General features: G+C 40.6%; 1 protein-coding gene across 18 annotated transcripts; it reads left to right on the forward strand.

Moving 5' to 3' along the window:
* Position 1: 1 nt before the first annotated feature.
* On the forward strand, positions 2–14198 carry HNRNPH3 (heterogeneous nuclear ribonucleoprotein H3). 18 transcript variants are annotated; one of them, XM_083502802.1, is made up of 10 exons: positions 67–230; positions 8385–8503; positions 9011–9149; positions 9676–9860; positions 10209–10295; positions 10924–11039; positions 12800–12935; positions 13443–13523; positions 13608–13697; positions 13901–14198. In XM_083502802.1, exons 2-10 carry the CDS (start codon positions 8389–8391, stop codon positions 13975–13977), a joined length of 1026 nt encoding a protein of 341 aa, XP_083358928.1. In that variant the 5' UTR covers positions 67–230; positions 8385–8388; the 3' UTR covers positions 13978–14198. The 18 variants fall into 18 exon arrangements, with proteins under 18 accessions (XP_083358930.1, XP_083358933.1, XP_083358945.1 ...); XM_083502815.1 differs by having other exon boundaries at positions 78–131; positions 9676–9815; XM_083502813.1 differs by having other exon boundaries at positions 83–230; positions 9676–9815.
* Positions 14199–15132: the final 934 nt, after the last annotated feature.

The raw sequence follows: 15132 nt of genomic DNA on the forward strand, positions 1-15132 counted from the left end.
TCCTCCGCGGCGCATGCGTCACGCTCTGCACCTAGGCGACGCGAGCGAAATTCTCGTCCCCGGCGCCGCGTCTCCTCGCGATACGTCCGCCCGCGACGCCATCCTGTCTGCCTCAGCTGCGTAGCCTGCTAGTCAGCCGCCCGTTAGGCGCGCTTCCTTGTTCTTTTGTGGGGGAGTCTCAGCCCTGCCGTTAGCGCCGACCGCCTGGGGAAGTGGGTGAGGTGTTGCCGGTGAGTGGGGTGGCGGGGGAGAGAGGTCGGGCAACTCCGTCGCCGATGCGCCGGGAAAGTACGAGCCGAGGTGGGCGGACCCGCCTTCTCGGTTCCCTGAGAAATTCAGCCTTGGGTCAGGTGGCGGGATAAACGGGGGAGGGAAGGGAAGGGTTAAGCGGTGGCTTCCGCGCGCGAGAGAGAGCGAGGGTTCTATTCTCTCCGTCCGCCATTTTGAATGTGGCGGTGATTTGGCGGGGGAGGAGGGGGGGAAGAGCGGAGGCGGCGCGCCAGGGAGGCGACTGGTTCGCCTGCCGGAGGCCGAGGTGCCCTTCAGCCTGGGGCTGGCGCTCGTGGCCCAACGGCTCGCCGCAAACGGCGACTTGGCAGCTAACAGCACTAGTGCAGCCAAGGAAGCGAGGGTAGGGACGACAGATCAACGGCATCCCGGGCCTGACAAAAAGAGGCACGGCGACGCCTTCCTTTGGCTGTTTTAACCGGCGGAGATTAACTCTTCCCCTCCCCCCCCCTTTCTGAGAGCGGGCATTCTTTGATCTGCCACGCCCCCTCTGCCCAAGGTAGTTCGCGCTTGCGCGATGGGTCTGTGCGTGTCGGGCAAGGATTTGAGCGTAGTGTTGTAGCGCTGTTGATAGTTGGGGGAGTTTCCTGTGCCGGCTCTCCCGCCTCGCCATGCTCACTAATGACGAGATGTAAAGAGATTGACTGCTCAGCTGTTTGGGAAAGATCCCCATTGTAGTCCTTGGGAATTACATCCGAGAAAACGCATGTATTAGCATTTAAGCTTGGGTAAGAGGGTAAATTTCATTCATCACTCAGATTAAATCAGAAAGCGCTAGTAAAACTAAGGCTATATCGGTGCAACGTTGCAACCATCACAGTTAGTGGCAATACCGTACTGAAAGCCATTGTGATTTAAGATTCATAATAAATGCAGGGGTGGCAGTTCTTCGTTTTGTGTAATGCAACATATTTCTGTGTATCAGCCAAAATACACTTTGGTTGATTGTACATGAGGCATTTGACCTAGGTCATTTCTACAGCTAATCTACTTTTGAAAACAGAAATAAGGTAAAGGATAGAGTAGGTAATGTAATCGCTGTACAAGACACTTGAAATACATAGCTGCTTACATGGACAGATTTTGAACATGTTCAAAAATGACAGTACTAAAGTCATTTATGTCAAGAAATCATGTCTTTGTGTTCATGCCTACATAGGTTCTGTTACAGTTTTGGGAAACATAGCTTCTCTCACTTAGTTTGGTTACCTATAGTGAATATTAATATATCTATAAAAGATGGTTCCAGGGCAATTTAAAAAAGTAATACCTGTTTTCCCAAATGATACATATCTTTCATGCAGTGGGATTTTTTTAAAGTGGGAAGATTTCCAAATGTGCCACTAGATAACCTAGGCTGCAGTTGGATGCACAGTTAGTAAGTTCCATAGAACACAGTGAGACTTATGAGTAAACATGCACAGGATCATACTGTTAGTTTTCTCTAATTTAATCGCATTACTTTGATAAATAATATTTGGCTTAACTACTGTTAAGACTATGCAGAGGTCTTCAAGTAGAAAGTCTTATTTTTTTGATGTCTGAAGAACTTTCTCAGCTTTAAAAACTTTCATACACGAGCATGCAAATGTTGTTCCATGAGAGATTACCTTACATACTATTGTGCGGGATCATATGGCAATATATCAATTATCTTGTTCTGTAAATCTGGTCAAATTTCTGTGTAGTTCAGAATCCTAGAATTAAAAATGAAAAGCAGACTAATGCCGGTAGGTGCTAAAAGAGGGAAATGCTTACTAGTGTTGTTTACTAGTATCTCCATTTTGCTCCTGTTTACCATATTGCAAAATGGACTCTCTGGCTTATTGTAGCCAAATTCTAAAGTCTCTGGATGATTTAATCACTGTTCTGTCCCTAGGATAAAAGGAAATCTGCACAATTCTGTGCACTGCAGGTTATCTTAAAGCACATAGTGGAGGCTACAGGTTATAGTGGTGCTGTTCTTGACAGTATTACACTGTAGCAACTTAGGTGGATTTTTAGGATTAGCCTGCAAGAGAACTTTTTGAGGGGAAAAACACCTGGAGTTTCATACTGGATGGTTGTGGTTGTTAAAGATAAAGCTCATCTTTCATCTTTTTCAAGCAGGAAACATAGGAAAGATGCACCCTTCTTTTCCAGAAGAGGTATAATCACTTCCAGACTACAAGATTGATGTTCTGACAGCTTAGACAGCAAGCATGACAACAACCATATGTTTGCATAGGAGTAAATTCCATTTAAAACAGTAGGATTTACATCTAAATAAACATACAAAGGATTACACTGAAGAGATCAGTAGATGTAAAACGCAAATGAATAATAGTCTGGGGGCAAAGGTTGATGGGCACAGTATAGAATTTGGTGAACTAGAGTTATACCTTTTTCTGAAAAGGTAAGCCATGCACCAGGAAGAGAAGGAATAAAGCAAACATTGTTAAGTACAGAGTGGGATTTTCATAAAAAAATTGAATTGGATAATTGGAACTTGCAACAAAATGTTGCAGTGCAGAGTGTTCCAGCCACTCTCTTCCACTCCCAAATTTTCCCTTCCCAGCAATTGGTCAGCATTCTATACACAGTTTATCTTCCCTGAGGTGGTGGTAGTGGTTTTGTACTTTTACAAACCTCAGGGTTTTTCTGAGGATACTAATACCTCCCTTGGGTAGTGCTATTCTGGCTACATATGGACCAGCACTCATAACACTGAGAACACTGTTAGTTTATTTTTAATGTGATGTTAATTTTAAATGTGTAAATACCTGCAAACTGCTTTGAGGTGGCAAAATTATCTGAACTGAAATATTTTAGTACAGAAAAACATGCAATAAATTGCATATAGTGTAATCATAAAAATGTCTACTGAGAAGTGAGTCCCACTGAGTGTGGGAATGTTGAGGGTGGCAGGGGAGATATATTGTTTATTAATATCCTTCCTAACCTGCGCTAGAAAGTTTCTTCACTTAGCAAAGTCTTCACTTAGCAGAGTGCATTCCCTGTCTCACACAGCAGAAAGCTGGTTGCAAACTCATGTGAGTTTCTTAAGACAATAAGCAATTCAATCTGGCTTGTCCAGATTGAGATATGTTCTAATATTCCTGGTAAGACCCCTTTTGAATCCCTCATAAAAGAATAAAGACACCACAGTCTTATTCGTAAGTAACAAAAAGTAGTTTTACTCATGATCAGGCAGAACACAGTGTGATCCCTGAAGGCAGGCTTTAGGCTTAAAGTTACAAACACGTACAGACAAGTTTACCCCATATGGGAGATAACCTGGGGAACTGCTGTGGCAGCCAGCAGTCCAGTCCAGGTGATGCAGGAAGCAGGCAGGACGAGCAGGAATGTCGAAAATAGGAAGGTAGCAGCATGACTTGGCTTTTTATCAGGTCTGGAGAGGTCATTCCCACGTACTAGTCACATGCAAGGAAGGATGCTCCAGGCCAGGAAGCTTCAACTGGCTGGACCAAACATTCCCTTGCATGTCCACTCTAGCAAAACAAGGAATGTTGTACTTGACTGCTCCCAGTGGATTACATCCCACATTGAGTTCAGTGTAGCTCCATTAAGTAGTACGTATAGGATTGCAACCTTACTGTGGTTAAGACTGCAGTCCTGTCACTGAGACATATTTTTGAGTAGGCTCATAAGCTTTACTTGAAAATTATTTTTATTGGAATACTTCTAAATATTTTAAGACATGACAATTCAATATTATTTAGATTTTATTTAGGCCGGGGAAACAAATACATTGAAAACAGTTAACTTACAAATTGTAGATTGCTTGAAGAAAAATATGTGCTTCCTAGGAGTAGCAGCTGGAAAAAGTTAACCACTGTTTTGATTTTAGAATTGACTCTTTTTTATATGCATTTCAAATTGACTTGTGCTTTGTTCATTCATTATGTCACTAATTGTTTTGTGAAACAATGCATTTTTCAAAGTGGAAAACTTTCAACAGAAAAATATACTAGTGGAAACCTTTTCTATTTAAAAGGGAAAAATTCCAGTTCACCTCACTAAGTACTTAAGCGTATTAGCATTGTGAGTCCTAAACAGAACAGGACAACAGAGGATTGCGGGAAAGAAAGGGTTTGTAACCTAGGAGTACCAGTTCTTTTCTTCTGCTCCTCTGTGTTTATTTTTAGAAATATTTAAGCTATTATACTTCTGTTGGTTTTTATAACTGATAGGCACTTTGCAGATCACTTGTTGAAAAGCTGGGTAAGAAACACTGTAAGCAAATAATATATGACTCCAACCCCTAGGATTTGGAAACAGTAAAGTGCTCTGCCAACATAAAAAAATAAAATGTAATAGTGATAACTTATTTCTTTGAGCTGGTGCGAAAGAGCATGTTATTTTCAACTGTCCAAGAGTAGTGTATCCAAGTCAGGAGTCTTCTGTTGTTTCAGAATGTTTTTCAGCATCTTTACCAAACTGGGACTGAGGTTTTATTGCTTTTGCTGCATTTACTTTTATAATACAGTATCAGCCAATTGGCTGAAGTGAATTTGAGTACTTACACCTAATCCCACCCCCAAGGATTCCTCCGTCTGTATAATATGCCCCATTGTGAGCAATTAAAAAATCTAGGGCTCACCTTGCTCTAATTAAAGATGCGGAAAAAACTGTTAACTGGTGCTATTGCTGAAACTTGTGAAGACTGAAGGCACTACCACTAGGAATACAGTCCTGAGCAAAAGCTCATTGAAGGGGTACTTGGTCATGGGTTCAAATAAAGGTCCCATAAAAATCTGTAAAGGGTATATTTAGCTGCCATATTAGAAAAATCTTGTTAGAATAGTTAAGTTGGGGGATATTCTGCTCATTTTTTTCTCCATGCAAACTGAACCATGGTTTGTAATAGAATACTGAGCCCTGAAATAGATTTATGGGCAACCATGGAGTTGTATCTATCTGTTAGTGGAGACCTGGAGATCTATGTGCTCTGGCTATATGGGGCTTTTAGCTCTGTCCTCTCCTTGCTGCATTTTTTGATTGATTCAGCCTTTGGAAATCAGAAAACAGTGCAAGGAGAGACTCTAGGAAATAAGAGAAATGGAGGGCAGGATATGTATAGCCGTCTTCTTGGCCACTGCTTCTGCTGTGCAGAGGAGCTGGTGAATAATCTGTTGATATTGTGGGTCAGTTGAGGTGTGAAGAGGTTCAGAACTGATTACTCTGTGTGTCCATAATCTGTTGGATAGGTGTTTCCCAAAGAACCACTCCACTTTCATAGTGACCTTGTACTTCAAGAAGAATTTTTTTAAAAGCAAGGTTCCCACTAGTTTGTGCTTTGTAGAACATATCTGTGCTGTCTTCCTGCTACATCTGGCTGTGTGAGGCTAGCCTATTTTATGCAGATCTGCTGTGGTTTCATTATCAGTTGGCCCCTGTAGATTAAAAGTCCACCAGAAAAAGAGAAACACCTAAATGACCAGTACAGGTCATTCCCTGACTGCTTGGTTATGGAAATTTAGCAGAAACCACTGCAGGGTTATTGCATAATTTCTGGCCACACTTCATGTAGAATACTGTCAAGGCTCGTATGTTATGCTCTGATGGGTATGGAGAGAGGAAGACATTTAGGGTTAAGCTAAAGACCCATTCGGCTGTGGTTAGGAGGCTTCCAGTATTTGTTGAATCACTTGAGCCTTCCTGATGTGAAACTGACAGCTTTGTCTCTAAGGCTATCCCTGCCCCTGGACCTCTCTTGGTCTGGATACTGGGAACAAATGGAAGGATAAGTGTAATGTTAATTTACCACTTGGGAGGCATTTCCTGCTTGGGTTGCAAAAGAAATGCCTTTTTCTTATCCTTGGTCTCTCCTAGGAAGAATGTGTTCAAATGGGTCTCTAAATAGATTTTCACCTTCCAAGTGGCTATGTCAGACTTCAGTTTCAGATCCATAGTCTCCTAATATAGACAGCAAAGGAGACATAGTAAGTCATAGACATGAAAAATAATTGCAGAGAGTCTAAGACCTCTGCAGTAAATTCCTTAATGAAGGGTTTGGTTATCATGGGGTGGGGAGATATGAACGTAACTGCCAGCCCATTGATGCATTAGAGAATGTTGTAACTGGGATGGCTGAGAGGGACACCTCATGGGACTTCCATGGGGCAAACTCTTCTCTGGCGTCTGCTCTAGCAGGGCTGGTAAATTATCCCTCCCTAGGGTTGCTCCATTTCTTGCTCATTGATTGGTCAAAAAGGCTTGGGTTAGAAATGGGCATGCTTTCCTCTCTTGCTATGGGGAGCACACGGAATTTTAAGTTTCAGACTTTTCTTCTTGTTCCTGCTGCTGAAGATTTTTAGAAGCTTTTACTAGAGGATTGAGGAGGGACATCCAATTTAAATAGGTGCTCCTGCCAGTACCTGATTGCAACATTCTCTTCCTCAATGATTGACTTTCTCAGATGCTGCAGAAGCAGAGCAGAGGTTGGGGCTGGATTTGAGGTGCACAGGAGCAAAAGGCTTGCTAGCTGCAGAACTTGCCCAGTTTTGAGGGGAATAGATTGTAGGAATTGTATTGCTGCTTGGAACAGCTTTGGCTTCAGTAATGGCAGTTGTGACTTTGTCTGCTTTTTCACTGTCTTACCTTTGCTGAATCTTTTGCTGTGCTGCCTGTTGGGATATATCCTTAGGTAAGACCATCTTCCCCATGAAAGCATGAGGTTCTGAGATGGCACTTGCAGTGTGCCATTTAGCCTCCCTGTGCTTAAAAGAAGGAATTTCTTGCATGTCGTCTGAGACCTTCTGTGTGTGAGAGCGAGCAGACCCAATAATGCCCCTTTTCCTCTTTTTGAAAAGTTTTTTCCTCAGATGTGTACAATGGGGAATTCGGTTCTTTGTTAGGAATTTTTCTTCCTCTCAGTGCCTGTAGTCTTTTTTTTTAGGTAGTGGGGAGGAATGGAAGAAAACTTCTTACATTGGCTTCTGTAGGACTCCAGCCTTGCCTCAGAGTCCTATCTGTTCTTAGGCAGGACTTGACTAAACTGGGGAAGATGTGCCTTCCTATAGTAGTAGAGTGAGTTTCAACCTAAATTAAATGGTTCTTGCCCATCAACTGGCAACTAATATAAAATTAAATTATTTTATAATCATTACAGCTTCTTAGTGAGTTGAACTACATCATTTTTGGAGAATTTATATTACATTTGAGGTTTTCATAGTATGCATCTCCAAGTTGCATAATGAATGAGTCCCTTTCAGAATTTCCCAAAACATAAATGCATGTAGTTCCTAATTCCTGCCCTATTTACTATTACTCCATTTTTAAATTAATTTTATTTATTAAAATATACCTTACCTTTTCACATTGAAAAAGTATGCATGGCAGCCATAAAGTCCTGTTAAAAATAAACCTTTGGCTTGCCTCTCTCTACTTTGCTGTCATTCTGTCTTGCTGGTCATTCTATCTTGTGTACCACCACCCTGCTCCACTTTCCCAGTTTACTGAATTTTATCCTGTGCTCATTAACCCCCATGCCATTCCTGCTTCCCATTCACTGCCTCTCTTAGTTGTCAGAACTCCTGTTTCTGGGAATCTCTACAGGAATATTGCCTTGGCTCTTCTAGCTGGCATTGGAGAGAGATGTGGAAGTGGCTTGTGTGCTAACAGTGGAGAGAAGTGTGCATGTAGTAGTCCATATGCATTTTAGAAAATAGTTCAATGGCTTAACCAGCCTGCAGCACTATGAATTAAAGAATAGCATCGATTGCAATGATTGGTTATATGTACTGATTGGGCCAGTGCATGGCTGAGCTAATGTGAGAGGTGTTGGGGAGTCATTTGCACTTTTCCAAGCAGTAGAATTTGTCTTCATAGATAGTGCATCTCTTTTGAGAACCTGAGGTATTGAGAGTAGATATGTGGCAGGCTGCATGAGCAGGTCATGCTAGTTGTACTGAATGAGTTCTAGACAACGGCAGTTGTAACTTATCACAGCATTATGCTTCAATCAATGTCTGAGCATGTTTCAAGATACTGCTAATGAATACAGTCCTGCTTAGGAAGGGGTGGGGGTGAATCATGATTCTCAAATGCTAAATTTGCTGTTTATGTTTTTTATGGTGTTTGATTTTAAACAGCAAAATGGACTGGGCTGGGAAACATAATGGTCCAAATGATTCATCTAGTGATGGAACAGTACGATTGCGTGGTCTGCCATTTGGCTGCAGCAAGGAGGAGATCGTTCAGTTCTTTCAAGGTAGCTCTAGTGTTAATGTCAAGTGACTTTCAGTGTTTCTATGTCTGCAAGATTGATATTTGAAATAGTTTAATTTATATTGACTATTTCAGGGGGGGAGGGGGGAATCAGTTTAACATTTAGATTGCTAATTTTTGGTATTCTGTGTTAAAATACTACTAATCAAGAGATTGCATTGGCAGTGTAGGATATAAAATTTACCCATTTAGATACCTTGCTATGAATCAGAATTTGGAGTATGTAGTTATTACATCATGCAGTATAGGAGGGCCTTTGTGATGTAGCTGTTGCTGTGTAGTCTGAACAAAGAGACAGTAATAGAATATCTAAACCCATAAAGTTTAATGAAAGATCTTTAGCGTGTGTATTTGGGTTAGGTAGGGGAGGGGGAAGCTAAGCTATGTTCTTGCATTTGTGTAGATTTGCTTTAAGTATTTTCTACAGATGGGAATGTTTCAGACTTTAACACTCTTCCCCTTGATGGGGTTATTTGTCCTTGGGTTAAAGGGTTGGAAATCGTGCCAAATGGGATAACATTGACGCTGGACTACCAGGGGAGAAGCACAGGGGAGGCCTTCGTGCAGTTTGCTTCAAAGGAGATAGCAGAAAAAGCTCTGGGGAAACACAAGGAAAGAATAGGGCACAGGTGGGGATGGAGAGTTTGGGATGGTGTTATTCGGGGGGTTGGGGGTCAGTTTTGCTTTTGGGGGGTTGGGGAGCATAAAGTAACTGGCTATTTAAAAACAACAACCTTACAATCACCCTAAGTAACTTGGGAAGTATAGTAGATTTGGTGGGAGGGGGAAATGGTAATACTATGTAGATTGCTAAAATTAGGATATTTCAATTTTTGTGGAGGGTGTTCTATGATAGCCAGAGATTTTTCAAAGAATTTATTACTGGGGCAGGGGGGGAGTGTGATTCAGAAATTTGTTGTATTTAAAATGCAGTTAGAATTCTTAGACAGTAAAATATATAACTTAAAATGCTTGCTTTTGCATTTACATTTCCTAAAATTTAAGTGATGCTTGAAAAAACAGCGTACACTTTTATTGAAAGTGTATCTAGATATAGAATTCAGAGCATTTGTGCAACTTGTTACTGTATTTTTTTACCAGACATCACATATGTGTATTCTTACTTTTGTACATTGAAAATCTTTTTTTACTCAGATATATTGAGATCTTCAAAAGTAGTAAGAGTGAAATCCGAGGATTCTATGACCCACCACGAAGAATGATGGGACAGCGACCTGGACCCTATGATAGACCAATGGGAGGAAGAGGGGGTTATTATGGAGCTGGGCGTGGAAGTATGTATGACAGAATGCGTCGAGGAGGTGGTGGATATGACGGTGGTATGTGTATCTAATGACCACAGGCTCTTGTCATTTTCACGTTCCTGACGTTTTGTCAAGAAATACAGAAATGACAGTAATTATAATACATACCAAGTCTGAAATCTGGATACCTATCAGTTTTTTTACCAGCCGTGTGACTAAAGATTGAAAAGGTATGGAGAGGCATCTGAAATGAGATTTTAAATGTGGATGAAACTTGGTTTGCATGTCTTTGAGCCTGACAACTTTATAAATAGAAACTTGTTTATATATTTGATGTCAAGAGGTACTGATTATATGCACAGTGATAACAGCTGAATTTTTAAAAGACCATTTCATGGTATGTCCACTTCTTAAATCTCACAGGATATGGTGGCTTTGATGAGTATGGTGGCTATAACAATTATGGCTATGGAAATGATGGCTATGATGACAGAATGAGAGATGGTAGAGGTAAGATTTAAAAGTTTTATAGTATTGTTCCTCAACCATCAGGCTGTCTCACTGGCTCCCAAGGCAAAGAAAAAAGAACCACTTTTTATTGTTAAGTAGGGTATTTTTTAGAGCTGAGGGGTTGTTTTGAATTCCTCAGGTTATTTTGAAGTTGGAGACATACTGTGCACTGCTTTAAAATTGTCAGTCCCAGCATGTACCTCGGTACCTCGGTTTTCGAACGTAATCTGTTCCGGAAGTCTGTTCGAGTTCCAAAACGTTCAAAAACTGAAAGCAGAGGCCTCAATACGGAAGCCACGTTTCCTGTTCAACTTCTGAGGCGCATTCGAAAACCGAGGCATTTATTTCTGGGTTTTCAGCATTCGAGTTCCAAAATGTTTTGACTATGGAGGCATTCAAAACCGAGGTACCACTGTGGTTGGAAACCTACTGTTTTACATGTCAGAATGGGTGTGTGTGTAATTATTTGGCATGGAAGGAACCAAAAAGGTCCTAGTGAAAGTTAAACCAGAGTAGGATTTTTCTAGTGTATAACCTAGTACAATTTCAAGGGGGAGTAAACACATATTGGGAATGCATGTGCACATCTTTATTAAATCATACATTTATTGAATCTTTTGTGTTTTAGGAATGGGAGGCCACGGCTATGGTGGAGCAGGAGATGCCAGCTCAGGCTTTCATGGTGGTCACTTTGTTCACATGAGAGGACTGCCATTTCGAGCAACAGAAAACGATATTGCCAATGTAAGCATTGTAAACAAATTTTCCTGGTTGAAACAAAGATCTTAAGAGTTTAAGAATCTGGTCTGACTCTTTAACAATCAAAGTAGTTCACTGTTGCAGCAGTAACAGACGGGCTCAACTTGAAAGTAGTTCCTGAAGATATGATGAAATTACTGTAATGCTCTAATGGCTATTTTTTTCAAAATAATTTATAGCAATTGAGATGCAAACAGGGTATTTTAATTTAGGCATTTGACAAGGTGCCCCATGATATTCTTGTAAAGAAGCTGGTAAAATGCGGTCTTGACTATGCTACCACTCAGTGGATTTGTAACTGGCTGACTGACCGAACCCAAAGGGTGCTCATCAATGGTTCCTCTTCATCCTGGAGAAGAGTGACTAGTGGGGTGCCACAGGGTTCTGTCTTGGGCCCGGTCTTATTCAACATCTTTATCAACGACTTGGATGATGGACTCAAGGGCATCCTGATCAAATTTGCAGATGACACCAAACTGGGAGGGGTGGCTAACACCCCAGAGGACAGGATCACACTTCAAAACGACCTTGACAGATTAGAGAACTGGGCAAAAACAAACAAGATGAATTTTAACAGGGAGAAATGTAAAGTATTGCACTTGGGCAAAAAAAATGAGAGGCACAAATACAAGATGGGGGACACCTGGCTTGAGAGCAGTACATGTGAAAAGGATCTAGGAGTCTTGGTTGACCACAAACTTGACATGAGCCAACAGTGTGACGCGGCAGCTAAAAAAGCCAATGCAATTCTGGGCTGCATCAATAGGAGTATAGCATCTAGATCAAGGGAAGTAATAGTGCCACTGTATTCTGCTCTGGTCAGACCACACCTGGAGTACTGTGTCCAGTTCTGGGCACCACAATTCAAGAAGGACACTGACAAACTGGAACATGTCCAGAGGAGGGCAACCAAAATGGTCAAGGCCTGGAAACGATGCCTTATGAGGAACGGCTAAGGGAGCTGGGCATGTTTAGCCTGGAGAAGAGGAGGTTAAGGGGTGATATGATAGCCATGTTCAAATATATAAAAGGATGTCACATAGAGGAGGGAGAAAGGTTGTTTTCTGCTGCTCCAGAGAAGCGGACACGGAGCAATGGATCCAAACTACAAGAAAGAAGATTCCACCTAAACATTAGGAAGAACTTCCTGACAGTAAGAGCTGTTCGACAGTGGAATTTGCTGCCAAGGAGTGTGGTGGAGTCTCCTACTTTGGAGGTCTTTAAGCAGAGGCTTGACAACCATATGTCAGGAGTGCTCTGATGGTGTTTCCTGCTTGGCAGGGGGTTGGACTCGATGGCCCTTGTGGTCTTTTCCAACTCTATGATTCTATGATTCTAATTTTAAAAAACCTTGGGTTTAATATAAATTCTAGCAGCTGCAGCTGTAAATGATCTGAAATCTTCAAATGGGGAGAAAAATAACAGCTAAGCCGAATGTGGTCAGGGTGTACTAATAGATCACTTGATGACTCACAGTAAATCAGCAAGTGTTTCTGACTGTTAACTGTTAAACAATATCAACTGCAGTGACTATGTAGATTAGAAAAGATGGCAAATTATTTTTTAATGATAGTTGCTCAAAACAAATGAGGAAAAACTGAAGGTTTGCATCATTAGTGTAAATGCAGGCAGGAGTGTGACATCCCGGATAAAGCACGTGAAATGGTCATTATATGCTTAAGATAACTGTTGTTTCAATATGAGAAAGTTCCTGCAAGTGGTAACTTACTATTGCTCACTTTTAGTTTTTCTCACCATTGACACCTATAAGAGTTCACATTGACATTGGAGCAGATGGAAGAGCAACGGGAGAAGCTGATGTAGAATTTGTAACACACGAAGATGCAGTGACTGCCATGTTGAAAGATAAAAATCATATGCGTAAGTTATAGCAACCATTGGAGCTGTTGAAAGCTCAGGATTGCTGCCTTTGTAGTTCATTGAATATCCAAGCTGCTTGCATATTTTAGTTTAGTTTTAATTTCCACTTAACAGCTGATTTTTCAAAAAAGCCAAGAAAGGAAGCAATCTTTCATGTTACATGAAATGCTAACATAGACAATCCAGTATCACTTCTTTTAGGATTAGCATGCCTGAGCTTTACACGTCTTAAGAATGTTGTTTAAAAGATTTGATTACATCAGAGTTTTTAAAGGAGTCTATACTTGCAAGTATTGAACAAGTTGTTCACGAAGCCACATCTGCTGACCTTTCAACCCTTTCTTGAGTATCCATTTGTATGGAAAGGTGCTATAGTCTATTCAGTGTGCCAGGCAGAAAGCACTTTGTAAATTACTCCCTTGCTGCATGTACATAATTATGAATCCACATTAATTACCTTTTCAGTTATGGGTGTTTATTTCTTATGTTTGTTTGTTTGTTTTAAAGAACATCGATACATTGAGCTGTTTCTTAATTCAACTGCTGGAGGTGGTTCTGGAATGGGAGGTTACGGCAGAGATGGAATGGGTATGCTTGATTTTACATTTTTAATTAAAACTTAAAAGATATCTAGCCTCTGGATATTCTAACAACAGTGAACATTTTTTCTAGATCAAGTTGGTTATGGTTCTGTTGGAAGAATGGGAATGGGCAGCAGTTACAGCGGAGGATATGGTACTCCTGATGGCTTGGGTGGCTATGGTAAGTCTTAAGTAGGTAGGCAAATGGTTTCTTTTTATAATGCAAAGGTTCATTGTCTTCTAAAGTATTTGTTAACACGGGAACAAGAATGCTGTATCGTTTGCATGCACAGAAACCATATAGAGAAAGAGTTGCATGCTAATGATGAAGTTCATGTGTATTTCATTTTAAACAAATGTGGGGTAACTATTGTTACTTTCTAGGTCGTGGCAGTGGAAATAGCGGTGGATACTATGGACAAGGCAACATGGGAGGCGGTGGATGGCGTGGAATGTATTGAAGAGTGGCATTGTGTCTGTGAAGCATATTGGAAGGAAACAGTACCTGGTCTACTAGACTTTCTTACAAAACTTAATTTCTTTTGTATTGAAAACTTTATAATGACTGAAGGAATGTGTTTTCCCATTATTTGGTAAGCAACAGATTGTGATGGGGAAATCTGTGTTCTGTAGGTTTTATTTGTTGCATACTCTGACTTTAAATAAATTTTTTATATTCAAACCACTGATGTTGATACTTTTTATACTAGCTGCTCCTAAAAGTATGTTCCATATTCCAAAACTGTTCATTTAAGATACTTGGTTCATTAAAGCAGTTATGCTGTAGGTTCTCTTATTGATGTAAAATAAAACCACCATCAAACTGGTACTAGTACATTTGTTGAGATTTGAAATGAAAGCATAGGGTAACTTCTTTTAATTAATCTGATACAATCCTCTTGTCAGTGAAGACTTCCCTTACCAGAATGTCCCAAGACTGTGCTGGGCATGAAGGCCACGAGTTCAGGAATGACCTAATGCACAACTGCTATATAAAAACCCAGTTGATGTATGCATGTCACAAATCTCACCCTTAAAGTATGTTAGTCTTTATACTCCTCTCCTTGGCAATCACATTTTTGATGAGTGAACAAGAGAGTATTATTTTAGTAACATCCATAGAGAAGTAGGCACTATTTAATTTCCTAGAAATCTTAAAAGGCTACTCCTCTGGCTGAAGGCTCCTGTTTAAGGACTAAGAAACTTGCCCAGCAGTCAGACATAGAGACCTTGGCAAATTATGAGATTACACAAATATGTAGTCCTCTTACTGTGCATTAACATGTAAGATTTTTGGATTAATTACTGTTAAGACACTAAAGCATTCTCTGTGTATCAGGAAAGGGTACTAAATATTCAAGTTTTCTTCATTTCAACTGCTTGTCCTCCAAATTCTTCCCAATAATTTGTCAAATGTGATTATTGAAAGTTTGTTGCCTGTTTTTGATAGTAATGTTATGTATGTAATAAATGTCTTATTGTGGGAGATAGCAAAATAGACTCCATTCTAGGAAGCGTGTGTTGTGTCAATTTATCTGAGATGTATATAAACTAAGGAGCAAGATGATGTATTTCAAAGGCTACTTTTTCACAGCTTTGCTTGTACAGTGGTACCT

The sequence above is a fragment of the Podarcis liolepis genome, assembly GCF_965112155.1.
Source record: "Podarcis liolepis genome assembly, chromosome: 5".
In the NCBI taxonomy this organism is placed as follows: Eukaryota; Metazoa; Chordata; class Lepidosauria; order Squamata; family Lacertidae; genus Podarcis; species Podarcis liolepis.